The following is a 27,903-nucleotide window of genomic DNA, read 5'->3' as shown; positions in this document are numbered from 1 at the left end:
CTCAATAATTCAAATTGGCGAGGAGAAGGAAAGTATATGTGGCGAGGTGGAATCTCGCCTGTAGCTTTGTGTCCTCCAGCAATTAGGCATGAGGCCAGGAGCTGCATTATTGCTTTTTTTCTTGATTCCTCGCCAAACCCTCTGAAGGTCAAATTTCCCCATTTCTCATTTACCTCACTGGGGTGGCCATTCTGTGTTTAGTTTTTCCACTGGAACACAATGTTTCGTAGTCTGTTTGCATTCTATGATTTTACTGATTAATCACAAGTACTGTATTCTAGGACAGAACCAATGCTATTCTCAATGTAAAGTGCCTAGCTATAATTTTAAAGGTTTTTAAATTTACCTTGTGTTTTGGTGCATCCATCAGAGCTAAGATTATATTATGTACAATCTTGTGCCATGCGCATTTGTAGCACAAGAAATAAAACTGACCAGCAAATGAATGTATACTTCTAACCTTTGAAGCTCTCCATTAACTAAGAATCACGTCACAGGACAGGAGTACAATTTCCTGAAGATGGAACCTGGCGAAGTGAATTCTCTGGGAGAGACCTATGACTATGACAGTATAATGCACTATGCCCGGAACACCTTCTCAAGGTTGGAGTCTAAGGTTATGTCTCTTTGTTTCTTTACAATGTCTTTAAATAGTAGCCATTCCCTCCTGTATTTCTCCTGTAATTGGTTGTATTATTAGACTGAAACAGATTTTAAAAATTGCTGAAAAACATTTCAAGTATTTATACTGATAAACAGCATAAGAATAACCTTGTAATAGTTTAGCTTCATATACATGTAGATAGGATGCACTTGCATGAGGTTTATAGAGAAGGATACATATGCTTCTATTTTCCCTTTCCAGTAGGTATTGAAAATTTCACTGTTTTTTTTTTTTCAAACCTGAAAGGATATTGAGTCATGTTTTTTCCACATAACTCATTAAAACAGAGCTCTGCCTAAGAGATATGGTGGGGTACTAAACTGATATTCTTAGACAGGAGAATATATATAAAGAAATTGCACATTAAATATTCCAGTAAATATGTATTTAAAGTTAAAAAGCCTGAGATCCTCAGAAATATTTTTAAAAGCAGAGTGGGTAAATTGAAGTTAGTAGCAGACTTTAGTAGCTCCACCAAACATTTTTCATCTACCCAAAATAATTAATTTCAGTAGATGTACTGGAGAAACAAGTATGTGCTGCATCATACTGTCCTGCCCATTAGTAAAGCATTGCAGATTTGACCATTTCTGGAGCAAAACACTGATACACTCTGTAATGCTATTTCCTCACATATCTTTACAAAAATTGGTTTTGGGAATCTGCATCTTAATTGGGACATTTCTGCCTAAGGTCATGTTCATTACAAATCCAAAATGAATGGAGCTGAAAATCACACACAACACACTTTAGGATATTCAGAACTAAGGAAAGCCCAAAACAGGAAATTACTGGAAATGGAAACCAGTTCTTAGCCTATTTGCAATTTTACCACTCCAATAAAAATAAAGCACACAGTCTAACAACACATTTGGTCTCTTTGGCTGTATTCTTCTGATCTTATCATCTCTCTGCAACGTATACTTCTCTTTGCTTGTTCCTCAGTGACAACTGTTTTGCATTCACCTCACCCTTAAAACTCTGCCTGACCAGACAAGTATTGCTCCTTGCCATCCAACAGAACGTCCATACAAAGTTAAACATACAGTAAACTGTTTTCGATCCTTACATCTCCGTTATTATGATTTTAAATACTAAATTTGACAAAATGAGGGAAAGATGTCTGATGTTCTTTTTTCAGTACAATGATGCAGTCATACTTTCATTTTTAGGCACTTGAAACTTCAAACATTTTACATTTGGCAGTTTTAAGAGTGACATAACCATTGGCACTGCTTCATAAAGTGTTTTATAACACTGTAAAATTGATAGAGAGTGCCCAATGCATGCTTTTGCCAACCCTGGTTTTGAAGTTGAAATGTGAGCACATGGCTTGTAAGGGTTTTTTCCTAGCCATATTTTTCTTATTTCCCCTGTTTCTTTTTTTTAATTTTAGAATCGCCAATTCCTTTTTTAATTCTATACCTAAAGTACACATTTTACAACTGTCTCAGTTTATAGCTGCAGCTTTTTTATTGCATGGGGACACAGCCATTCATATGATTCAAGCTTCACATCGGTGTACAGGATGTTTAGTGCCAAGCAGTGTACAGCATCTGACAGCTCACTCATGTCACTGCAAGCTTGCGGGTGCTTGACAAGTCTGTTTCTCTGAAAGTCCAAACACCTGGCCCACTAACACCCATTCTAACCCAGCAGTGCCCTGCCAGTTGTCCACTGCCAGTCCGCTGTCAGCTAGTGACATTACCCAGGTGTGAACCAGCAACAACTGCGCCATTGTACTTTGTTTTCCATTTTTAGAGTTTCATGGTTTACGCTGACCTGCTGTTGATTCATATAGAAATGAATGCCACCGGTGGTATCATCTTTATTCAGGTCTCCATTACACATTGACTGACCTGTTTAGAATTAAAATATTAATTTTACAGTAGCTCTTGCTAAAAACCCCTGCTTGTAATTGTTTCTGCATTGCAGTTATCAATGATAAAACTTTACTTATCAAGGTATTTATGTGTTTTGCAACAACAGCAGCTGGTACAACATCAGTTGCAGTTCCTTTGCCATCTGAAGGTGCTCATGCCCTGATGGCCTGTGTTTCAAATTCCTCTGTCATTTTACTGAGGCTAAAAAAGTGTCTTTTTGATGATTCTTCTGTGTTGCTCCAGGATTAGCCAGGATCTATGTTTGTATTGCCATGTTGATTGGTTACTGCTGCTGTCTGTTTTATAGGGGTGTGTTCCTGGATACCATCCTCCCACGCAGAGATGATAATGGTGTGAGACCTCCTATTGGGCAGAGGGTTCGCCTCAGCAAGGGCGACATTGCACAGGCACGCAAACTCTACAAGTGCCCAGGTAAGCAGGATGCTACAGGAATGCTTATTTTGTATACCCGCTGGATAAATGATTATGAACCCCTGTTCAACACTGTTCCTGTAGATGATATTTCATTTGCATTGGTTCATTGGTTAGGATCACACCGATGCTACAGTATCAACAGATCGTTAAAGTGCGCATGCACAACATTTGTTAGTCTCTGTCTTTCTGTAGTTTGTTCCAGTCAACATTCATTGGTATTTTGCAGATGTTTTCTTAACTTGAAGAAATGCTGTACACACCTAAGAGACCAGGTGCTCCTTTCCTTCCATGGTCTTTGCTACTGATACCAATCCTGGTCAAGTCCCAACAATAATAACTGTCTTGAAGTCACTCTCCTATCCTGAAACTGTTCGGTCCCAGTTTTCTTTGTTCTCTGAATTCCTGACAAAATTGTCTGATTCAACATGTTTATTGTGCCTTCAGAGAAGGTTAGGAAAATCTATTCTACTTGATGAGGAGGAGGATTCCTGACATTTTGACTAGTTATTGTAGGTTATTGTAGGTTATTGTAGGTATTGTAGGTAGTTATTGTAGATCAGAGTTGTGCCGAGAACCTCCTTGGTATGGAAGTCGGTATGTCTTCCTGCTTTCATTAATCAGTCATCACCTTTTTAAGCAGCACTGCGATGGCATTTTCAAGGTTGTGTGTGTTGTGTGTCTACAAAAATGGCCTTAAGAGCTTCATTTTGCCTTATCCTTCCATTACATCAGTGAGTCTGCTTGATTTGCTCTGCTTTCTTATGAAAATAATGAAAAACTCAACAATAACATTAATTGTTCAAATGTTTAGGACTGGCAATGTCAATAATTAAATCATGCAGTTCTTCAAATACCACGAAAAGGTATTCCTCATTACATAGTAACTTCCTTATTTTGATACATTGTTTGGTTGTTAAAAATCCAAATATGCTTTAATTTCTTTGGAATCTTGTTTAATGTCATTGATGCAACGGGTTTTTATTTTTTGTAAGTCCTGTGATTTTCTTATTTGGATCCTCTTTGTGCAAAGGTGCGGCACAACTATCGCTTTTTGTATAAAAGAAAAGTATATTTTAACATGGAGAAAGCAGAAGTGTTTTTCAGTACGATGTAATGCAATGCTGTGATTGATAAAAGAAATGTTATATCCATTTACATATATGGACCTGGTTTGGAAGCAGAAGCCTAAAAGCAGTGTGCAGGTGCTCTGTTGGATGATTCAATACACTGGGATCCAGTTACTTATCTTGTTTGTCAGAAGTAGACAAGCATGCATTTAGTTTTTCAAATTAATTTAAAAGTATTGATTTGTAAGTAAGATTAAATAATGATACACAAAGAATTATGCTGTGCAATATGTTCAGGTTTTGCTCATTTCACAAGGTTATGGTCTTCTACAAACAAGCATTTTTGTTGGCAAAGGACCACAGTTAAAACTACGCCAGCTTAAAATCTACGGAGCTTTTAAGACAGATCATATTGTTTGTAATTCTTAATATGTTATATTGGTATTAAAATGTAATACCTGGTAGAAGAAGCTTTACTTAACTTTACCAATTGGACATTTTGGTGTATTTTTTTCCCACAGTTCTCTGGTTAGACACAGTGGAGCCTGGTTTATCACAGACCATTATTTTTGGTTCAGAAGAGGCCTGTTGAATGTCCTCTATCTAGTGTTAGGCCACATTGATAGGGGGATGCTGTTTGTGTTACCATGCATTTGAACTCTTCACCCTGACTTGAACTCTAATGCGTCTCTCTCACAGCTGGTGATGTGCCACCAGAATGTGAATCATTGCACTGTCAAATGATTCAGGATTAGTATTTCTTTAGACCTCCCAAGATTTATTGTTTGAGATTACATATCCAAACAGAGCCTTCACATAAAACTCTTTCCTAGAAGCAGCACATTATCTGTATGTTAAGAAAAAGTGTAAAAAATACAGCAGGTGTATCCAAGTAAAATCAAATATGTTGATAGATTTTTATTTCTTGCTTGACATCTTTTGTGATGTGAGCTTTTTATGTTATCAAGAGTATTAAATATACTGTTTGCTTTTACGTCTTACTTTTACTGACTTTCCTAGCTTGCGATCAGATGCTCTGGGTGCTGTGCCATTTCTCATTTTCAAACCCATCTCCACATTATTGAAATAATCATTTACTAAGGAACAAGCTAAGTGATCCAAAGCCGGTGTCATGTAATTAAACATATGTAAAATTAGTATTTCTCCAAAATGCCTGTTGTATGATGCATAGGTTTGCTTTATAAAAATGCGTAACGTAGCTGGTAAGGAGTCCAAAGCAAAAACAATCATGCAGAAGAGGGTGTAAGGCAGTTTTTTAAAAGTGTAAAACTCTAAACTGCTTTTCCACAGAGCACTGTTTTAAAGCCATTCCTCCCCTCCCCATGACACTGGGCATGATGTCACCAGCTATGCCAGGCAGTTTTTGAGCTACCCAGCACTCAGTTGACTTCCGAAAACCCAAGCTGACCATTCAAAAAGGAAACCAGTAGCTTTTTAAAGAATCTGCTCCAAGCAAGTGCCCTGAATTCTGGGGAAGAACACTGGGATTTGCATGACAAAAGAAGCCAGATGTTTGATTTAGTAAACCTTTTGAAAGAGCTGTTGTGGAGGCAGATTCTGAGAAGGTTTCAAAGTGTCACCATGGAGACAATCTTTCAAATATAGGTTTGTGTACCTTCAGGGTTTTATAATGTTTTATGAAACCATAAAACTACATACACTATGTATTTCTAATTCAATACATGGATGACATACCTGAAATTCCAGCTTTTCCTTTTTAAATGCAGAACTGTACTTGAAAGGAAGCAGAGTGCATAGATTCTACTGGGTACAAAGTTTAATTTCTCAGCCCAGCCAAATTTCCAATTTCTCTACTTGATCCTTTGTGTAGTGATATACCCTGGGAGGTGCAGAATGGCTGTCACACTACAGTATATGATTGCTGCACTTCAGTGGATGAAATGGGTCACTTTCTATATGTAAAACAATTTGGGATCTCTTTTTTATAAAACACTCCTTGCATTATAAATTGAGCTGTTATTATAGAAGCTAGATCATTTTAAAAAGTTAAATATAGTTCCAAGTTCAAGTTTATATGTACATTATAGGAAGACTTTATATGAACATAATTTATAAACATCATGTACAAAGAGGTTGGAAGAGAGAACAATATTGTGCTTTATTCTTCGTAGTAATCCCTCGATTCAGATAGGCTGCTGTGCAAAACTCTGAGACACATTCTGAAGTAACGGTATATGCTTGTTGTGTGCATACAGAACAGTAGTATTTTGTACTATTTTTACAACTTTGGCATTGATACAGCTTAGTTAGGACTATTAATATAAGTTATTTACCTGTGGGTCTTTAATCTGGTTTTGATCAAGATTTTGTTTTAAAAGAGATGCTCTATGAATAAATTATCATCTTGAGTAAAACAGTTGATCATAAGTTGAAAAGTGCAGCTTTTTTGTCTTGAATTTTTTCAAATCACACACCAACTAATACAATGTACCTAACACATTGTTGTGTGCATTAATAATAATAATAATAATAATAATAATAATAATAATAATAATAGAAAGCTACCAATGCTAAGCAACATTATTAAGTACCTTTTCACAAACTCTGTTCCATAGACTTCTAATGGGGCAGCTTAGAAATTTGATTTCCAGTTCAGCGCACTGACAGTAAATTGATTTATACATGTACAGTACGTCATCACCTTCATCTTCAACCTTAGTTTTAATTATTTGCTGCTCGTTGACCAGCGGTGTGTGTAAGCCTTCATCCAACTTGTGCTTGCAAACGAGTTCATCTCTCCACCTGACAGAAAGTCTGTTTGTGTTTGGCCTTTAGCCTTATGATCCACTGCACTATTTGTTTGTGAGTGACTCATTCTATTTTGCCATATGTGTGACTCTTTAAAATGTGTCACACACTCTTGTATGATGTCAAACTCTTGCTTCTTTTCTGTGTCTTTTTGTTATTCAGGGCATACATTTGATCATGTTTCCTTGGGTCACATGTAGTTTCTTTATTATTTTTAGGTTAAAGATCCATAAAGACTTTTTTTAAAGGCGAGATTCTACAATGGAAACTGTCTACTCTTCCAAAAGTCATGCAGCCTGAGATTTTTGTGTTATTTTTATTATATTTTGGACATCTGTTTTTCAGCTGACGTCATGAATTTACTCAAATACATAAAAATAGTTTGCTGGTAGATATAATTCATTTACTTGCATTGTCTTAGGATATGCTCACTTTAGTGGAAGTTCGTTTTTAGCTATCTACTTATAAAATATACATTTATCTATAAATACATTTTCATACATTTTACTGTAGTATGGAGAAGCGAAAATGTTTATTTGGTAGCCTTTTATTTCTTATTAGGAATGGACTGCTGAAACATAAAAGCAAAATAAGTAAAGAGCAATGCAGAAGCTTTTCATTTCCTTTTTCCTGTGTACATTTTTTAGCATTATTGAACAAGTGAGCTGTAATTGTATTGGACTTATTTTTCTACAAGACCAAGGTTGCACAGGGAAATCTTGGGTGGATAATGAAATCTTCTCCCAGTTATTAATATTTTGAAAGGTTTTGGTCATTTGTCACACTGTGTGACAGAAGCAGTTCAAGTCCACAGCTTCCCTTTCAAAAACGTTTAAGTTTAAAATCACAAGAATTTATTTGGAAGAAATATATAAAATAATATATCATAAATATAGTAATCTGTTTCAAGTAATCTGTTTCATTTGAAAGCAGAAAAACCTGTCAGAAATGGAATTACAATTGTTTATTAAATGTTCCCCTACACTTGTACAGCCTTCTGTGTTCTCACTAGGCCAGAATTTCTTTGAGGGACTTAAGGCCTCTAATTGCATTCAGATTGAGCTTACTCTCAGTCACGTAAGTGCTATTTCTAGAATATATACAGTATTTGTAAATGTATAGTAATGCCTGATGATTTTTTAAACATAACTGGTTACTTCCTGATAACTAACATAACATCAGATCAGCTGCGACCTGACCTCCCAGAATAAAACGCTTTAAACACTGAAAATCTCTGATTCTGCTAGATGTTTGAAATTAATGTTAAAATTCTGTTGTATTTAGCTTTGTGCAACCTGACTTTAGGAGAATCGGAGAAAGTATCTAGTGTAATCATCCTTTCCTCCCATCATCTGACAACATTTTGAATGTGCTTCATATTGGAATCTGAGATGAATAAACTTTTGCTTTTTTTCTCAATCATCAGCAAACCAGGATCAAACTTTGTGATTAGGAAGTATCAGCTCGCATTTAGATTCTTCTTACAATTCTTGCTAGTGAATACATTGATTCTGGTATAGTGAAGTTTGTCTGAACAAGATGTTCCACACCGTGGAGTGGTGGTGAGATGAAAGAGCCTGTTAAAGTGAAAAAACTGTTCTATAAGCAAATCTGTAATAAATCCTTGCTTGATTCTCAGCTTGTGGAGAAACTCTGCAAGATTCATCAGGCAATTTCTCAGCACCAGGATTTCCAAATGGCTACCCCTCATATTCCCATTGTGTTTGGAGGGTGTCAGTGACTCCTGGGGAAAAGGTAAGGTCTGAGTTTATAAACTTTTTATAAATTATATTTTCTAACAGAGGTAGTAAAGGCCTAAAACTCCTAATAATTTCCTTACGATCATTAAAATGAATACAGTACTATGTGAATATTATTAATGATGTCTTAGTGTGTGCCTAAATATCTTGGAGATTGATATTCCCACCTTGTTTTTCAGATTATTCTCAATTTCACAACCATAGATCTGTTCAAGAGCCGTCTGTGCTGGTACGATTACGTGGAAGTGCGTGATGGCTACTGGAGAAAGGCTCCTTCTTTGGGTAAGAGTGCCTGTCAGCAGCTTCGTCACACAGATAAGAAAGGACAGGACCTACCGTGTGGATACTGTAGCTGACATCTGTCCTTGATTCATTTAAATTTCAAGGTTTTTGTTGAGACATACAGTATTCTTATGTCTGAGAAAGCTCTAAGCCAAATATTGCACAACATAAAGCATTTCTAACTTTTGTTGAAAACATACAATTATTAATCTAATAAAAAGTACATGCAGACCTAGGTGTGGTTTGCTATGTTAACTGAAATCTGAAATTTGAGCATTTCCTTACTTTTACGTATTTCTCAGTAAATGGAGCAATTTGAGACCTCTGGCAATAAAGTAAAGAAACAGATCGTTATTTTTTTAAAGCAGGAGTAGCATTTCAGTGTTTCAAGTGTAAGTTGAAGGCACTTCTGAGTTCCAAAATCATTAATACTGGAGCTGACCCCTTTTGTTTGCTTTACATCTTAAAAATGTGTTTCCAAAATTGAGATGGAAGACATTTTTCGAAACTTTTTATCTAAGTGTTACTGTATTAAGCAGGGAACATGTAGGTTAAAAAAAACAGATAGAGGTTGTGTATGCCATTGGATTTAGCTTCCCATTAAGTTTTGAGTTAGATCATACACTTAAAAAAACATACTTATCAGTAGAAAAGGACAGTATAAAAAAAATAGATGTGTAATTTTCATTCATTTTCAATCATTAGCAGTCTCAAAGGGTTTTATGTAATAGCCAGAGACAAGCAGGTGAAGGATTACTGGAACAGCTACATATACTGCTGTCACAAAAATGAAGATAAAAGAATTTGATTGTTGGCAAAGCTTCTGTGGGGTTACATTGGCTCTACTTTCTCAGAATTACAACATTCTGTTAAGAAACTTTCCCTGACCTGACAATGGACTACACCTACCTCCAGGGAGCACAAAAACTCATTCAGCTGACATTAGTGAATACAGGGGTTATAAATTGCTCTGAGCCATGGTTTGTTTTCCAAAATGTCTGGACATGCTGTGCTTCCTGAGACTGAGGATGTTACAGATAAATCAATTTGTCCCATTCACACTGTTCAGCTTCAAGAGTAATATTTCTGAAGGGCTGAACTTTTGATATTTCCATAATATTGACAAAAAGACACAGATTGCCACCTTCAATATCCATGCATTTACTAATCATTTCACTTACCTTTATAAGTGGTAGTGACAATTTAAAAAAAATACGTTACATAATATGCTTCTTTTTTTCTCTGATTTCTGTAATACTGAAATAAGTCTCTCTCTCACCTATGGGTTGAGCAGGGAGTTGTAGATGAGTCTGTTGGTTGGTGGTTGAGAGCAAGTGTTTCCTCTGACGCTGGCTAGTGCTCTTGTCCTTGGCAGAGATGGAAGTCCTGCAGGTGTTTTGGTTGATGTGCACCAGACCTGAACATACGATGCCCTTTTACCACATCCGATGTTGCATAATGAACACTTCAGTACTGCCAGTGTTGACATCATTGAGTACATTGGCATTTGAGCGATAATCCTCCCACATTGTACCATGGGTTTTCTGGAGGTGACAGAAGTGGTTGTGCTCCAGTATTTTCAGATGGCTTTTTTAGATTAACCAGGCATAATAGTTATGTACAAGAGCGGTAATTGCCATACCCCAATATACTGTACGAGGAGCCTTTTTTGAGTACTGATTCAGTCTTGTAAAAACAGAGGTGGAACTGATAGACCATCTGGTATAGTACAGTCCAAATTCAGTTCGGAAGGAATAAGGATTCACACCCTGTGTCTTAAATGTGTTAATCATTTTGTAATATTGCCTACTCTATTTTAAGTAAATTATAAAGAGAGAGAAGTATTTTCTATTTATCTTGATACTGTTGCACAATTACAAAACTACCTTCAACCTGACCTGCACCGTCTATTGCAGTCTTTGTAAAACCTTAAAATTGATTCTTAGAAACTGATTTCTTACAAAAGATGAGCCGATATTCCTTTTTGGATTTATGATTTATTCCATAATAGTTACCCTCACATTATGGACTAACAAGATATCTTATTACTTGGTATATGGTGCGTTTCTTTGCTATAAAGCACAATTCAATTCTGTGATTGTCATTGCAATATAGACATTAAGTGAAGACATACTGTACATTACTTTTCTCTTAAAAAATAAGAGGTTTGACAATCAGGAGGGGTTTGTCCTATGTATTTTGGTTACAAGTAAGTAATTTGTCATCCAGAGTATCTTGAACATCAGGTATTGACAAATTGATCCAAGTATATCATCCACACCTTTCTTCAAACAAGCTTGTTTCAGACCACTACCACTGTTTGTACTGTATATAGAGGTGCCATTGACTCTTAGTTTTAAGTGCACTTCAACATCATTTCAATTTATGTCCTCTGGTTCGCATTTCAATGTTGATTCTGAAGTCCTTTCTGAGCTTTCTGGTTCTGAACTTTGTCAACCAATGGTTTTGATAACCTTAATTAGGTCCCCTCGTAGTCATTCTCTTCTCTGTTCAAGCCTAAAAACAGTTTCTTTTATCTGTCAGTGTAAGACATTTCTTTAAGCACAGCCATGTATCTTTCCTGCAGCAATATCTTTATTTCAACTAGGTGACGAAACTTTTTCACAATATTCTAAATGAAGTCTTACTAGTACATTGTTCAATTTTAACTTAATGTGTCTTACTTTCACATTTATGCTTTTTAATTATAATTCCCAATGTGTTTTTATTGCACACTGCCTAACAGGTGTAAGTGATGTGTAAACAACCTTTTTCATGGATAGTTCCCTCATGCTCTGTTTCCCTTTTATGTATGTCAAGTTATTCTGTTACTTGCATGTAATACTCTCATGTTATCTACATGGAATGTTTCCCAGTCTTGATGAAAAATACCAAATTGGTAAGTTCACAACTGTTTCAATATCATTTATACTTTCATGTAAAATAGGCCTGTGTTTTATAAATTACTTTGTACTTTCAGTATAGGGCAAACAGCAACACAGAGGTCAATTGCATATGCTTTAGAGATGATTTACAGTGTTCCTCTCTTTCTAGGCAGGTTCTGTGGAGACAAAGTTCCTGAACCAATCATTTCTACTGACAGCAAGCTCTGGATTGAGTTTCGCAGTGGCAGCAACATCCTTGGTAAAGGATTCTTTGCTGTATATGAAGGTAGGCTTATGAGCAGTACGGCTGTGCTCAGCCACAGTTCCAAATGCTTATATCATCAAACTTTCTTTTTAAATATTAATCAACAAAATTAATTCCAACAGTGGTAGACTGAATTGAGATCATGGTAATCACTTATCAGTATGGGAGTCTGTATCAGTGACAAAGTTGAACTCTAGAGGGCAGCTCATCAGAAAAATGTGCTACAAAGACAATTGACTATTTTATGAATATCTAACAATTGTGGAATTTTCTGGGTCTGTATTGGTTTTTTTTTTGTGGTGTTCCTGGTAATGTTTCTTTTCCAATTGTGACACCAAAGCCTAGGAGACCATGCACAAAAATAATAACATCCTGTATGAATCTGATTCCACTCACACATGATGGAATTGCACATGTGGATGTAGGAGGAAAGCATATAATTCATAACAGACATAAGCAATATTAACATACTGTATACATATTCTTACCCAGACAAATCCCCACCTAATGTTATGTCTTGTCACTATGGTAAAATTCTGATCAGGAATATGTGATTCTTGTGTTGCCAACATTATACACCTCTATTTCCATCAGGGTCAAATGAGCAAAACTTTGATTGTTTGTAGCACAACAAGTGGGAGGAACGTTGTGTTTAAATATGTCTGCATCCTGTTTTGGGGGTAGTAGGAATAGATGAGGGAAAGAAGAGGTGTTCTTGGAGGGAGTAGAAGTTATCAGAATTGTTTTAGAGACAGTTGGGGAGTTGTAGAATGTTTTTTGTGCAGAATCACTGTTGTCTGTTTTGACATCCTGCCACATCATAAAATACGCTAGTTCATTTTCACAGTGTGTCAAACTTTGTGATGGAGCAATCTAAAAAAACACAATGCCACACCAGATTTCATATACTTAAAGATTCTAATTAATAATGGTATATTTCAAGGTGTAATAACTTAATAAATTATAGGAATGAGCATTAGGTTCTTGATCCAATACATTTCACTCCATTAATCCAACAACATCTGATTCTTTATGGAGTATTGGCCTAATTTAACGGTCTGGCTCCAAGTATAGTTTACTTGTATCTGCTAATATTTCTTTGTTGCTTTCTTTTTGTTTTTTTTATCCTAATGTGATACTTCATAATTGACCATTTTAAATCTGATTAGTTCTTTTTTTGGTATTAATGTTAATAATGTTCGTTTTTTTAAATTATTTTTTTAATTCACTGTGATACACTCATACTCATTACCTTAAAATAGAAATTTAAAGCTTATTGTGCTTAATAATAAAGACCCTACGCACCTCATTATCAATTCACAACACACATTTCCGATCTTTTTATTGCATGGAGAAATGAAGTCATTCAGCTCGTATTATTGGCTCATTATTTTCATTACTGTATATCCTTACCATTTTAGCTTGTGCATGTTTAAAGCATGAATATGTTACAAAGTCATGAGAAGTAACTTCCCGTGAAAGCTGTGTTTGTACATAGATTCATGTCATCTTATTTATAGGTACTCTTTAAGGTGACTTATTCAGGCGAGCTTCTGGTAAGCAAATACCTATCAGAGCCATTTTTGCGTTTTTTTTTCTCAGCTATCTGCGGAGGGGAAATTAACAAGGATGCGGGACAAATTCAGTCGCCGAACTACCCAGACGACTACCGCCCCTCAAAAGAGTGCGTCTGGAAAGTCACAGTGACCGAGGGCTATCACGTGGGGCTTGCCTTTCAAGCCTTTGAGGTATTGCTCTTCATGGACCTGCATACATCCATCATGCTGCCAGACTTGTAAGATTATCTTTAAGGACTTACAAGATTTCATATCCTTATTTTTAGACAGTATTGGTTTTTGTTAAGTGGAATGTATAGTTTTCTGTGTATTCTTTATATTATTTTTTTCTTGTTGACTGAAATTTTGCAAATATCTATTGTAGTACTTGTTAAATCTTTTCTGTAAAACACTAACACATTGATATGATATCTCACTTTCTATGAATGCTTGTAGTGTACTGTAGATATGAAGTAATACTAAATATACAATAGAGTAAGACGTCTTTCTTGCTTTAGTATTGCTCTCTGTTCCATAACACAGTAGAATAATTATTTGTGAGCAGTGTCTTACTTGTATTCCAGGCTAATCTGTACTTCATTAAAAATTAAAAATGTATGTTCACAAAAATGTAAAGTATGTTCACTCAAATTATTTTAATTTGTTTTTCAAATTAAGAGCAGACAATTGCAGGTCACTAGAGATATTTTTTTATTTTTACCACAACTTGCTTTGACCTTACAGATATTGGGAAAAGTGGGCTTTGGAGAAAAAGTGAAGTAGAATCCCGGTCTTCTGATTCTAGATAGAAAATGTGAATTCTTCCTACAAACTGTATTCTGTAGCAATGATTACAGAGAATGTTATGACTGAAAATGTATTAAATTTTATGTATACATTTGTTTTTGTTGTGTATGTTAATTGGAAATAATTGAACACTTTGCTTGTTACTTTACCTGTGTCCTGAGAGCATTGTGTTGTTCATCTTATTTTTTAGATTGAAAGGCATGACAGCTGTGCTTACGACTACCTGGAAGTCCGCGATGGAGCTTCTGAAGACAGTCCTTTGATTGGGCACTACTGTGGCCATGAAAAACCAGACGATATAAAATCCACGTCTAACAGGCTGTGGATAAAGTTTGTTTCAGACAGCTCCATCAACAAAGCAGGATTTGCTGCCAACTTTTTCAAAGGTACTATCTTAATGTTTTTGTATAAATATTCTCACTTTTAAGAGCCCTGTGATCTGCCACAGTTCACAGCTGTTGAAGTTGGCAGGACTGTGAATACTTTTCCGTGTTACAAAGCAGTATCTTGTGCAAGCGTAGAATGAACTCTTCACCAGGTGCGAGTCAGGTGATGGTTTCTGTGTTGCAGAGGTTGACGAATGCTCCAGGCCTGATAACGGGGGCTGTGAGCAGCGCTGTGTGAACACACTCGGTAGCTACAAGTGTGCTTGTGACCCCGGGTACGAATTGGCACCAGACAAGAGGAGTTGTGAGGGTATGATGCTCTTTTTCTTTTTATTGTTTTGTTTATTATTTATGTCTGTGGATTGTTTGCTAAATAAAAGCATGCTTGCAAGTATGCAAGCATACCCCAGCAGTATAATGGGGGAAACAAAGATAAGATAAGATCACTTTATTAGCTATATACAATTTCTTGCATGAGTAATTTGTCTTTCCGCATACCCCAGCTTGCTCTCCATGAGACAAACAGGCACACATATGGGGAGAGAGAAGCTTGGGGTCAGAGCACAGGGTCAGCCATTTATACGGCACCCCTGGAACAGTTGGGGTTAAGGGCCTTGCTCAGGGGCCCAACAGAGTAGGATTTCTAATGATATTATTAGTAATAATATTACATTATAATTATATATAATATATTCTAATTATATTATTAGTAATATGAGTTCAGCCACTTTTACCAAATTAAGTTTATCCTCCATGTGTCGGCGAATAAATTATGGTGATTTATGTTTTAATTCCTAACATAAGAAAAACTGTGGGGTTTGTGAGTCTCTTCAATTCTGCATTTCTTAACATGGCTTGAATTTTGTATAAAATACTCTGAACTCAAGAAGGACAGTGAATGATCTTGTTCAACTAGATCTAGTGCTAGTTTCCAACTTCCTAGATGAAAAAGATAGCTTAGCCAAACCTCCCCTAAAATTACATTGTGCAGTAAAAATAAATATACACAGGTGGCCCACTGTGAAATGTAGTACAGAACATTATTTTTAGAATTCTTTCTAATCAATGTGTTTATTTCAAGGCTTTAAGTGATATATTTATGTTAAAATGATGTTAGGATTTGCATTGCATACCATTTTATTTAAATGTCATAACACAATCAACACAATCAAACACAGTCAACATTTGCAGTCCATGAAGGTTATATTTACAAAGCTACTTCTACAATATGCTCCATGTAGTTTATTCTTCCCAGAAGTGTTCAACATCTGTATGTACCTATGCATAAATAATTTATCACAGTTTTCTGTGGTTTTGTAGTGGAATCTCACGGAGAGAAAAAACTCAAATCAAAAAATCTTGTCAAAAAACACCAAGATTATTTTCATGTTTTGTGGTATTGTAGAGGAACAGTTTGCCTTTTTGCTAAATTCAAGTACAAATATAGGCACAAATGACTACAGTTCCGTAGGTGAAATTTTTCTTGTGTTTCCAGCTGCATGTGGTGGCTTTCTTACCAAGTTGAATGGCACCATCACCAGTCCTGGCTGGCCGAAGGAATACCCCACCAATAAGAACTGTGTGTGGCAAGTGGTGGCTCCTTCCCAGTACAGGATCTCTCTACAGTTTGAGGTTTTCGAACTGGAGGGCAATGACGTGAGTATTTGTTTATGGCTTCTCCTCCGATGTTCTTGCCAAATGTGATTGGTATTTTACCTTTCCCTTACCTACAGTCGCACCCTACATATTTAAAACAAAGAATTGTTCACAAGATGCCCACAACAGCCATGGTTTTCATTGGGAATGGCCCCAAAAAATGTCAACACATTCACATTCTGATGTAAACTCTATTGTGTCTCTATAAGAAAAGCATGTCTGACCATCTTTCATTTCTTGTTTTCTAGGTTTGTAAATATGATTACGTAGAAGTGCGCAGTGGACTTTCCTCCGATTCCAGGCTGCATGGAAAATTCTGTGGTTTGGAAAAGCCTGAAGTCATTACATCTCAGTTTAACAACATGAGAGTGGAGTTCAAGTCAGATAATACTGTCTCCAAAAAAGGGTTCAAGGCCCATTTTTTCTCTGGTATGTAAATGTGGATTGAATAACTTTGGCATTTTCCCTACAACTTCTGCCTTTCACGTTACTTCAAAATCTGTGCTGATTTATCCAAGAGGACTAATTAGGATTGACAAATTCTGTGATTGTTTCCAGGGACTCCAGTGCAAAATTAAACTGATGAGGTGTGATTATTTCAGTATGTTGGCCACTTTCCTCCAAGAGATTTAGTAACATCTCAGATTGTGCAGGTGTTTCAAGCTACAATCTTTTGAAAGTGTGTATGTGAGATTTACAGATCGTGATGATGGACAGGTTTCTTGAGGTTATCCCTCTAACATTTTTCAGACAGATTACTTTTCCAGAGCAGTAAAAATGAGAGGAATTCTATGTGTCTGTGACTGATGTTGTTTGCTCTTCCCTGTTTTAACTCCCACCCAATAAAATGTCCTGCATAAAACCCAGACTTCAGATCTGTGACATTGAATGTGAGCATTTTGACTGAGATGGTGTCACCAGGCACTCCATTAACACCCTTCCTCTTGGACCAGTTCCTCAACGCAGAACATTTAGCACATCATTCTGTCCTCTTGCATGTTTTTTTGAGTATCTTGGCTTCCAGGATTTTCATTTTTAAAATAAGTGAGACTTTTATTAAACTATCTTTGTCAGAGATGGTTTTAACCTTCATGAACCTTCGTAAAAAATAAATGAATGAATGGTTGATTTGAGATTAAACAAAATGGAATTTGTTATGATTAAGCATATTTAAAATAATTTCCTTCACATCATTTTTCAAAGGTAGTAGCATCGCCTAAATATGTTTTTTTATTATTGCAAATTGGATACGTTTACTTTAAGTAATATCTAGACTTACGATTGCTCTTAGAAGAAAAGTCATTTACCTGTCCTTTTGTATAATGTAGCAGCAGTTAAAAAGTGCTTTCTATGTGGTTTTATTAAAAGTCTATTTTAGCTACCCTCGTCTCTTTAGTTTACTACAACTTCAGAAGTAAAAATTTATTGTACCTTTGACCTTAATTATGCAATTGAATAATATTTTGAAGGAAGTCATGTCTTTTGTTTCTTGGATATTATTTGGTTGCTGACTGAAAAACTGTAAGACCTGCAGGATTGCTGCTCTTTCTAAAGAGAGTTGCCAGTAACTGCTTGTAACTCATGTCATTATCATGCATATCAATTAGAATAAGCTTTTCACACATCATGATTGTTAAAGATAAATGTGGAATCATTAATCTTTTAGGAACCCCTGCAAAAACGTGGTAAATAGAACCCCATATACCCTTCACAGATTTGAGGGACTGATCATGTTCCATAAGGTCATATCCACATGTTCCCACTCTTTGGGATCACAGCAGTCATCTATATGACAGTTGACGTTATTGAATAAAGGAACGTTTGAAATGAAAAATCAAGGTCGTTTGTAACTGTAAGCACTGCATCCTGAAATGAAGCAGTACCATGTGGACATACTGCATTTGACCTCACAAATGTTGGGCTGTGCAAAGGAGGGCTTCTACGGAGGGCTTCCTTTCAATGTGAGCTGTGACAGGAGGGGAATCCACATCACAAAACCAAAGTGAATCAGGTGGGCGAGAGTAGATGTCAGTGGCTGCACTCTGGGTGTGGCTGGCAGTGGCTGCTGTGCTGCTTGGGGAAAGGAGGCGGGAGCCCAAGGGTTTTGCTTTATTATGAAACACACTTTATGAACAGTTCTGTAGAACCAGAGAAGCTCAGGCGAGCTCAGAAGCTGGGAACGGGTGCAGTGCTTCTATCTAAAGGAATGAGCTGCTTTTTTGGCTTGTATCAATAGTGTAGTTTTTGCATTTTGTTTTATTACAAACCTCTAGGCCTTGCTGTGGTGAATAAAGATCTTGCTATACGCTGACACTCTGCTATCATTCTGTGGACTGTTTTTATGCAAGCATCTCTTAAGGTTATACTTAATCTGTCCTGAAAAACCTGCTTTTCTGCATCCCAATTAATGTCTACTTGAATCCATCAAGGATGTACATTATTTAGCCTGTTGTGACCTTCTTGTTTTTTAATGACAGGGAACTCTGCAGTACAGATTCCTTGTTCCTATCCTCAGCTGTGACTGGACTATATATTCAAAGTGCCCTTCATTACTTTGTTCAGTGTGCCATTGGTCCCATTTACAGTATGGATTTCATTTTCATTCAGCATACAAATGTTAGTATTAATTTTAATTGCACAGTAAAAATAGCATCGAATTTGAACATAGCCTGTTGATTACAGACATTGTGACATTATGCTTTTTCTGTAAACACCTTTTCCTTGCCCACCGTACATAACCCTATGTCTCAGAATTATTTCCTCCTCAGTGCAGTGAGATATCCAGGTCACTTTCGGATGGATATGAACAATGTGAAATGAAATGGTGTTTGTACTGTGTAAGCAGGTGGAAAGCGCAGGTAAAAGGGTCATGCCAGAATTGTTATTAATGATTCTCCTGCTCTGCAGATAAGGACGAATGCTCCAAGGACAATGGTGGCTGTCAGCAGAACTGTACCAACACATTTGGGAGCTACCAGTGTCAGTGTCGAGATGGGTTTGTTCTACATGAAAATGGTCACGACTGCAAAGAAGGTAACTAATCCCGTTCACTGGTGAACTTTTATTTGCTGCAGAACTAGTCAGGGGCACATTTGCCGAGTGTCTGAAACTAAATATCCGGGGAACCACAGGTGCTACATTATATCTCAGTCCTGCCAGTGGGAAGAAAGAAATAATTTGTGGTTCTGTTCCTTGTTGTTCTATATTAACTGCCCTCATTCCTTCAGCTATTCCCATTCAATTCTTAATCTGACAGGGCAAACCAGTGCTTTAATTCGTACCATGGTTTTCTCCTGCAAAATGAGTCTGGAGGCCTTGGAGGCTTAACTGTGGGTCACCTTGTGTCATTGCTGTTTTTGGCTTCAAAATATCCAGATCCAAACTTAAAATCATATCTTGTATTGATGTTTGTTCTGCTTGGGCTTAGTGGGGAAACGACACCTAGAGCTAGGCAAGTAAATTCAATGTCTTTTGTGTCTTTTAAACAGCGGGCTGTGAGTACAAGATAACCAGTGTGGAAGGAGTGATCCGCAGCCCCAACTGGCCTGAAAAGTACCCTAGCCGCAAAGAGTGCAAGTGGGAGATTTCCTCTACAGCTGGTCACCGTGTTAAGATTGTAAGGATCTTCCTTGTATATCCAGAAAGTCACATATATGAACATACAGTATTATTGCCCTGTTTCATTCTACAGAAATGGGGCATTTTCTAAAGTGCATTTCATGTGTACCCTATAGGGATGGAGTTGAACATGAAGTTGGGCGCTAATTTACAATTCAATTTGTACTATACATGTAATATTTAATTAAAACTGTCTCCTGTGTCTTGTTCCACGTGCTGGCTATACACTTGGACTTGACAACTCTTTGAAGAGCCCTTCAATCCTAAGAATATTAATGTAAATATTGTTTTTTTTCATGAAGCCAGGAAGTTTAAGACAGGTTTAAGACAACCACAGGAAACATACCTCTCTCCTTAATTCCTAGACCTGTATAAAAATGTCAAAACATCACAATGGTTATTTCTTGAGTTTTACCAGTGTCTCTGTACTGATGATTTACCAGACATGTCTTCTTTATTTTCTGGGCCTTTTCTCTCTTACAAAATGTTTCTAGGAAGAAATGGAAATCTTGGTGGAAGTGCTGATCCCTTCACTGTATTCCTTTTTCTTTGCTTGTTTGGACCAGGTGTTCAATGAATTTGAAATAGAGCAGCATCAGGAATGTGCCTACGACCACCTCGAGCTGTATGATGGCCCCAACAGCAAGTCACCAATACTTGGCCGCTTCTGTGGCAGCAAAAAGCCAGAGCCAGTCATATCCACCTCTAACAAGATGTTCCTGCGCTTTTACTCTGATGCCTCTGTTCAAAGGAAAGGATTTAATGCAAAGCACAGCACAGGTATGCGGTAGTCTTGCTCAACGGGTGAACATTATTTTCAAATGCTGGCATATGTAGAATCTGGATTTGTATGTGCCTCATACACCGCCCCACTGTATGTTGATCCTCAGTGTAAAGTTATGCACGTATGCACTATGGAAACAAGGGCATCTAAAATTGTTCTTGTAAAGTTCACTGTCCTTGTCAGAATAAGCACTTTCTTTGCAGTTCGGCTCCTTTTTTCTGAGCTTGTTCAGTCAGAAATATAATGGTGAACATACTGTATAATATGCTATCCACATCTGTTGGAGAATTTAAAACTGATTTCGCTAGTGTACTGTATTTATGTTTCTAGAATGCGGTGGCCGCTTGAAAGCAGAGATCCGAACAAATGATCTCTACTCTCATGCCCAGTTTGGGGACAACAATTATCCAAGCCAAGCTGACTGTGATTGGGTGATCATGGCTGAAGATGGGTATGGAGTAGAGCTTATCTTCCAGACATTTGAGATTGAGGAAGAGTCAGACTGTGGCTATGATTATATGGAGATCTACGATGGTTATGACAGTACAGCACCAAGGCTCGGCAGATTCTGTGGCTCAGGTGTAAGTCTTTATTCCAAATGCTTTAGTTTACATTCCTCGTTTTACGTGTCACAATGTCAATGTTGTGTGTATCTAAAATCGTAGGAACCTTAGAAATCAATATTTCTGCAAGAAGTGTCTAAGTGTGCTTTAAAACTGTCTTTGTGCACTTTTTACCTTTTAGGTCACTTTGGGATTGTTTGTACATATGAAACTACGTATGAACTGCTCTGAGTGAGAGGTGCAATCTGTGTTTCATTATCAGCTATTTTGCTGCACCAACAAGCCTTCTGTCTCTTTTAGAGCTTACCAAGTTGAATGCTTACGATTTTCGGTAATTTTACTGATTTCCATGAGGGGGCACACTCTCCCTTCTCAGTCATAAATCTATTTAATTTGTGATTGTTTCTCTCACTTCTGCCAGACCTAATTAGTCAATAAACTAGTATTTGATTTGAGAAGTAACAGGAGGTCTGATTTCACCAAGACCAAGTTCTGAAGATGCACTGTGAGCTAAAAGAATTGTGGGCTGTGTAAGCCATGTGATAGTGCCTCCACTCCCAGCAAATTCTGCAAAACAGACCACGACCGTAAACTGAGTAGATCCCCCAACAGTCCAGAAATGTAGGACTATGACAGAAACTTCAGAGCCCCAGCTCCTCAGAGCAAGAATTAATCATTCACATTCACAAAGTACAGATGCGCCCTTAGACCTAGGGTTAAAAAAAACCTCCTTTGATGATGTAAACGTTCACTACAGTATATTCATGTCCAGGATCTAAGGAGTACTTGTTTTACTGCTTAAGTTTCCAAACTAGTTTTACTAGTATTTATGTATGAGAGGCATAAATATAAACTGCATTGTTTCATTTTCTCTGCATGCTGAGGGTAGAAATGCACTAGGTATTACCTAGTGGCTTGGCAATGTCATTTTGTCTGCAATGCTCATGACTGGGAGATCAGAGTTCCAGATTAGATCTCATCTCTGACAAGCTGCATGAAATCCTAACTGCAGAAAAAACCTTTTATTTTTGTGACACTGTTCAACCAGATGTGTAATTGAATGTGCTTCTGGGACTTTAAAATCTCTTTTCGTGCCTCAACACATCTGGCAGGGTGTTGCTGCGTAGGCCTGAGAAAGTTTCTGATCTCTTCCTTGCATGTTATGTGCTGCATAACATTGTGATATTTCTGGGAATAGAATATGATTTACCCATAACAGAATTTTTTTAAACATATATGCTCCAAAATAACAGTTGTGTTTATTCTTAAATGAGTCATTTCTTGTTCTTTGAGTACATGGAGTTGTTACTTAGGTGTTCCAAGTCACTGCTTGTTTGAATTTAATAATTTTTTTATAAAATTCAAACTCACTGCAACATTAAGTAACAAGTCAGGATTGTATAAACTTGTACTTTGCGAATACTGATTTTAATAGTCCATGTGAAATAAAACCAAAATGTCTTTTATATTATTTTGCTGGTTCCTCAAGAATGACTAGGAACTTGAATGAGTAGGAGAATGACTATTTAAAAACTCTGTTTTTGGCTCACAGCTAGAACAAGAGAGAAATGAGAGAGAAAAGTGCTTTGGTATTATGTGTATTTTGTGAATGCCTTGAATGTGGGAATAATTAATAGAACTATTCCAGGTAAACTTATTTTATATGCATCTCCCAAAGTTCTGGGAAGTGTATTTTTACACTAACCTTTGAAAGATTCCCTTGAAGTTGGTGTAAATGAAAGAGAAGATGTAACGTTCCTGTCTTTTTTCTTTTCCAGCCTCCAGAAGAAATCTACTCAGCAGGAGATTCCATAATGATTCGCTTTCATTCGGATGACACCATTAACAAAAAAGGATTCCATGCTCGATACACCAGCACCAAATTTCAGGATGCACTGCACATGTGAAAAGCATGCCCTAGGACTTCTTCAACCTTTACAATAACAGATATACTAGGTTACTGTAAAAACATCAAAAAGATTATTTTACAGTAAAAAATCAAGTCAAATTCAGGAGTCTCACTTAAGGGTATTTTTCTGTAAGATAATTATATTGAAATAGTGTATAAGATACCCTAAAAACATCTATATATATATGTATATGCATATATACAGTATATAGGTTTTCAAGCATGCCAATTACCTGCTGATCAGGACCAAAAAATAGTTGTTTACCAAGCCATAGAGAAAAAAAAATATATATATGGTAATATATAAGGTTATTAGGTATGCTAAAGAAGAAAATGAAAGAAACTGCATATATCATCCTGTGTGAATTTTGGAGTTTTAAAATTCCATTTCCAGTATTTAGGCAGCATTCATGACTGCCCACATTTCAACAGTTACTGTATTTCTTATAGTCCAGTACAGCTGCCTGAAAGGCACCCCTTGGTTTACTAGATTTCTGTCTTTTTACACTATGACAATTAAGAATTGCATTCTTTGGTACATGTGACATATCTAATGGTTTGATTATCTGTGATTGTTTAAAATTGAGGTGTTGTTCAAAAACAGTAATTTATTTTGGTCAGAGATGGAAGGATTTCAGAAATTAGCAATTAGACTAGAGTAATTCCTTTGCCCTGCATTTAGAAGATAGTTTATCCTGAAGTAAGGCATCTATTTGAAAGTGTATTTCTGTAGGGAATGACAAAGTCAGCCCTGTTACTGATTTTCAGAGGCAGTTTTGGGGATTAGGTGGGTGTAACCTCAGGACAGAAGACCAGAAGTATGTTTTTCGTACTTCACGTACCAGTCTGATGAAGTCAAGGAGTTTTGATAAGGAATGATAAGAGCTTTTTTATTTGCTCCTGTTTCGACTTGGTTTGGAAAAGGACTGCACTTCTGCAAAGCAGCAGCAGTGTTCTCAGTAGGATTAAGAACTGATAGTGTTTTGTAGGACTTTTTCATACTGTGATTAAGTAGTCATGTTTGTGTGAAACATCTGTGACAAAGACTGTTGATCAGAAGGATTTTCATGCTGAAAGACCTTCTCTCTAATACCACCATAACTAAACAGTAATATAGATAATATAGAAAAGTGTGGCCTGCTCCAATATTCCAGCTAGCCTCATGCTCAGGTAAAAGTGCATTCCCAGCTCCCATGACCCTCCAGGCGGTTTTCAGTAGTTCTCATGGTGCAGCAGCCAGGCTGTGGCCCACAGCTCTAGCCACTGATGCTGCGGTGTTCCTCTGATGTACATGGAATCCTGAAAGGATAGAGCAAGATGTCTCCGAAATACAAGATACAGACAGGTTTAAAACTTACTTAATCCCTGTTTTTTGTTTCTTTAGAAAAATTGATTTACTGTAAGGTTTGTGTTAATGCGTACATAGCATCCTAGGCTATTTCACTACTCCAAACATTTGTTGAAAGCTCTTTAAGCACATTCTTTAAATTCATATTTAGCACTGAAATAATTGTCCGCTCAGTCTTTTTAGCGGTGAAGAATAAATGTGGTTTAAGCCTCGGCTCAAACGTTTCAAGATGCGGGGTTCTCTATCACATTCCTTAGACTTGCAGTAATTACAATACAGGTATGTGATAAATTGCCAAATACTTATTGATTTGAATTTGGTGCCATCTTAGGTAAACAAACCACAAAAAATACAATGTTGAGAAGATCCTTTTTTTTGTTTTAGTATTGCCAGTTATTTTTACTATACCCACCTGATTTGGCAGTTGTGTGTCTTTCATGTCTCGGGTTGCAGTTGTGAACCCAGGGACCACAAACATGAGGCAGTTCGAGGAAGACGAGGCAGATTCCACTGACCCACCCAGCTTTCATTCACTCGTACTTTAACACATCATGGGCTCTGCCCAAAGATCAGCACCAATTGGAGAAGAGTCACGTCCCTCACCAACAGCACTACATGCCAACAACTCTACCAGGAGTCCTCTAGGCCCACTGAGAACTGAGAGAATCCTGGCTGAAACAATCACACCCTACCCCTGGCAGTGCTCAGCCAGTAGTGCTCTGCCATTCAGGGAATCCAGTCACAGGCCCCTAGTTACTTAACTAGCATCAGACAAGGAGCCCAAACAGCACTTTTACTCATGGAGCCACTTATTTTTAATCTAAAATTAAGATACAGCCAACATGAGAAGACCAGCGTTTCTGTCACCAATTCACTCTCAGGGTGTTTACTTCATAGGTGTAAGAAAACTTATTGAAGGATCAGTTTAGCTTGGTGTGATAAATGTACAATTAATGTCCTCAACAACAGGTACTCGAGCAATAATTAGTCATTTGCCATAGTGCAGAATCTGAAACATTGTCAGATATGATATGCTGTTTAATAAGGATGCAATTAGTATCAAAGACACAGGATATAGATTTATATAATCAATAGCACAGAGATTGCTCTACTAGTTTCTGAGCGGTTTATTTCCAAAAATTAAGATATGTACAAAAAAGTACAATACTAAATATGAACAGCTGGTACCATGCCATTTGTATAAATACAGTAACATAAAAAACTATTTAATGCAGTTAGAACACATGACGAGAATGAGAACATCATTTTGAACTATTTTTTTTATTATTCTTCATTGAGTCTGCAAATATATTTGTAACCCCTGCATACTGGAATGAGAGAGGATTTTTTAGCATTTCTGATTTGAATTTCAATGTTTTGATTTTTTTTTCTCTAGGTACTTGTTTACTGTGCAAATTCACATCTTGAATTTGTAATCGTTTTAGGGTTGTCCTTGAACTGCTTTTCAGTTATTTTCAAGAACCTTCCCATATTTCATTGTTGTGCTTAAAGTGCTTGAACATAAAATCTCATGAGTAAAGAAAATAAACCATGAAGATGTACATTCTTTCCCATACCTAATTGGAGCCTTCTTGAGAACTTAAAACCAGATCTACGGTTAGTCATTGTACTTTTTTATTCAGAAAATAAGTCAGCTCAATGTTCCATTAAATATTGTGTCATGAGCTAACCTGGTCTTCAAAATAGTCCTAAAATCTGCACAAATTCATATGCTCATCTGTATTTTTAAATTAACTTCAAATATCTTTATAGCTATAAAAGATTCCCTGTATGTTTAACAACTTGTAAATCTAAGAATATGTCAAGGAAATGTACTGTATTCCCATCATAATAGTCTGCCATAATTCAGATTCACACAACAGAAGTTATTATATTATCTTATATCCTCAAAAGTAAATAAATTGACATTTTTTAAATGAATGACACATACTGAACTGTATGTCTATGACCTGTATGCAATACTGAGGAATTCCAATAGAGAGTTATTTTGAGAAGAGGGTGAATAGTAAAGGTTGCTCATACGCATGAACGTAAGCGGTTGCTGGCATTCTCCATACACATGACATTCAAACTGGAAAAAAACAAAGATGTCACCAGCTTTTATGATTTTAAAACAATAAGGTCCTTGACAACATTTGCTGTGAACCTTCGCTATTATTCTCAGATCAGTCCTCCACTGAGTCTTACTTGAACCTGCTTTCCATTGGGTAATTCATTTCATAAAAGGTGCTGCTGTTGTATGTTGTTTATTGTACTGTATATCAACCACTGTTTATTCATGGGAATGTGAAAACACAGACTACAAGTAGGGCCCATAAAATGTTCATTAATACTAATGTGCAGTCCCGGAACAAAAGTGTTTTTTTTTTAATCCAAACTATGGATCACAGATCACAAAGTGACAATTCCAAAACAATGAAGATAAAAAATCATAGAATCGTACATGCATGTCAGTATATACCTTTTTGTTCCTTTAAAAAAAAATCATAGAGTATATATGCATGAAAAATCACAGGTGTATCAATTGTTAAAATTTAGAACAAGGACAATAGTTTTAAAAAATATTGATGAGAACATCAGTATTACAGTTTATGATATTCACCACCAGGGCTTTTATTAATTTTATTTGTTAATCTTTTTAAGCTTATAACCAAGTTTCAGGTTGTTTGTTTTGTGTATTATTGTGTAGTGACTGCAAAAACTCAGACCTCATTCTTATCTTATACAGTACCACTCATTATGGACTGAGTAGATATTGTATTGTAAACTAAGAGAATTGGCTATTATATCCTTTTTGTCATTGCAATGCCTTGCAATGTGTTCTAGATAAAATATGCTACATAAGTTAGCATTAATATAGTTTTTTTCATTGTTACATATAAAACTATATATAGCACTAAATGTCTGCGTTGGTTTAATGTATGTGTGTAGATGTCTGTTTTTGGTTTATTATGTATTGACTGGGATTATATTTAATGATCCTAAGTGCCTGAAAGGTACACACTTGGTATTAAAACAGGATTTTAAAATACCTGAAAGATTGTCCTTGTGTTATTTTTTATTCAAAGTTAAAAGAAACCGAAATCTTCTGTGTCGAGTCCTAGCAATCTGATGTTTTGTTTGTTAATCTCAGTAAGCAGACAACATTCACCTTGCTTAAAACCCAACACAAAAGTAATGATTAAATAATAGTGTCTCAGTTAATCAGTAAATCAACTCCTTAT

The 27,903-nt window shown here is 36.5% G+C and overlaps 1 protein-coding gene across 1 annotated transcript in view; it reads left to right on the top strand.

Annotated features, from left to right (window-relative positions):
- Positions 1–27,710, top strand: part of LOC102695655 (tolloid-like protein 2) — an 80,927-nt gene extending 53,217 nt beyond the window's left edge. The window contains exons 7-21 of the mRNA XM_015347396.2: positions 498–603; positions 2,855–2,979; positions 8,479–8,594; positions 8,779–8,881; positions 11,936–12,052; positions 13,634–13,779; positions 14,585–14,780; positions 14,965–15,090; positions 16,276–16,436; positions 16,685–16,865; positions 19,344–19,469; positions 19,925–20,052; positions 20,621–20,834; positions 21,169–21,419; positions 23,180–27,710. Of these exons, the coding sequence (XP_015202882.1) occupies positions 498–603; positions 2,855–2,979; positions 8,479–8,594; positions 8,779–8,881; positions 11,936–12,052; positions 13,634–13,779; positions 14,585–14,780; positions 14,965–15,090; positions 16,276–16,436; positions 16,685–16,865; positions 19,344–19,469; positions 19,925–20,052; positions 20,621–20,834; positions 21,169–21,419; positions 23,180–23,308 (2,225 nt within the window). The 3' untranslated portion in view covers positions 23,309–27,710. The remainder of the gene's footprint in view (positions 1–497; positions 604–2,854; positions 2,980–8,478; positions 8,595–8,778; positions 8,882–11,935; positions 12,053–13,633; positions 13,780–14,584; positions 14,781–14,964; positions 15,091–16,275; positions 16,437–16,684; positions 16,866–19,343; positions 19,470–19,924; positions 20,053–20,620; positions 20,835–21,168; positions 21,420–23,179) is intronic.
- Positions 27,711–27,903: the final 193 nt, after the last annotated feature.

Source organism: Lepisosteus oculatus, chromosome 4 (assembly GCF_040954835.1).
Source record: "Lepisosteus oculatus isolate fLepOcu1 chromosome 4, fLepOcu1.hap2, whole genome shotgun sequence".
Classification (NCBI taxonomy): Eukaryota; Metazoa; Chordata; class Actinopteri; order Semionotiformes; family Lepisosteidae; genus Lepisosteus; species Lepisosteus oculatus.
This window is presented reverse-complemented; position numbering and strand designations above follow the sequence as displayed.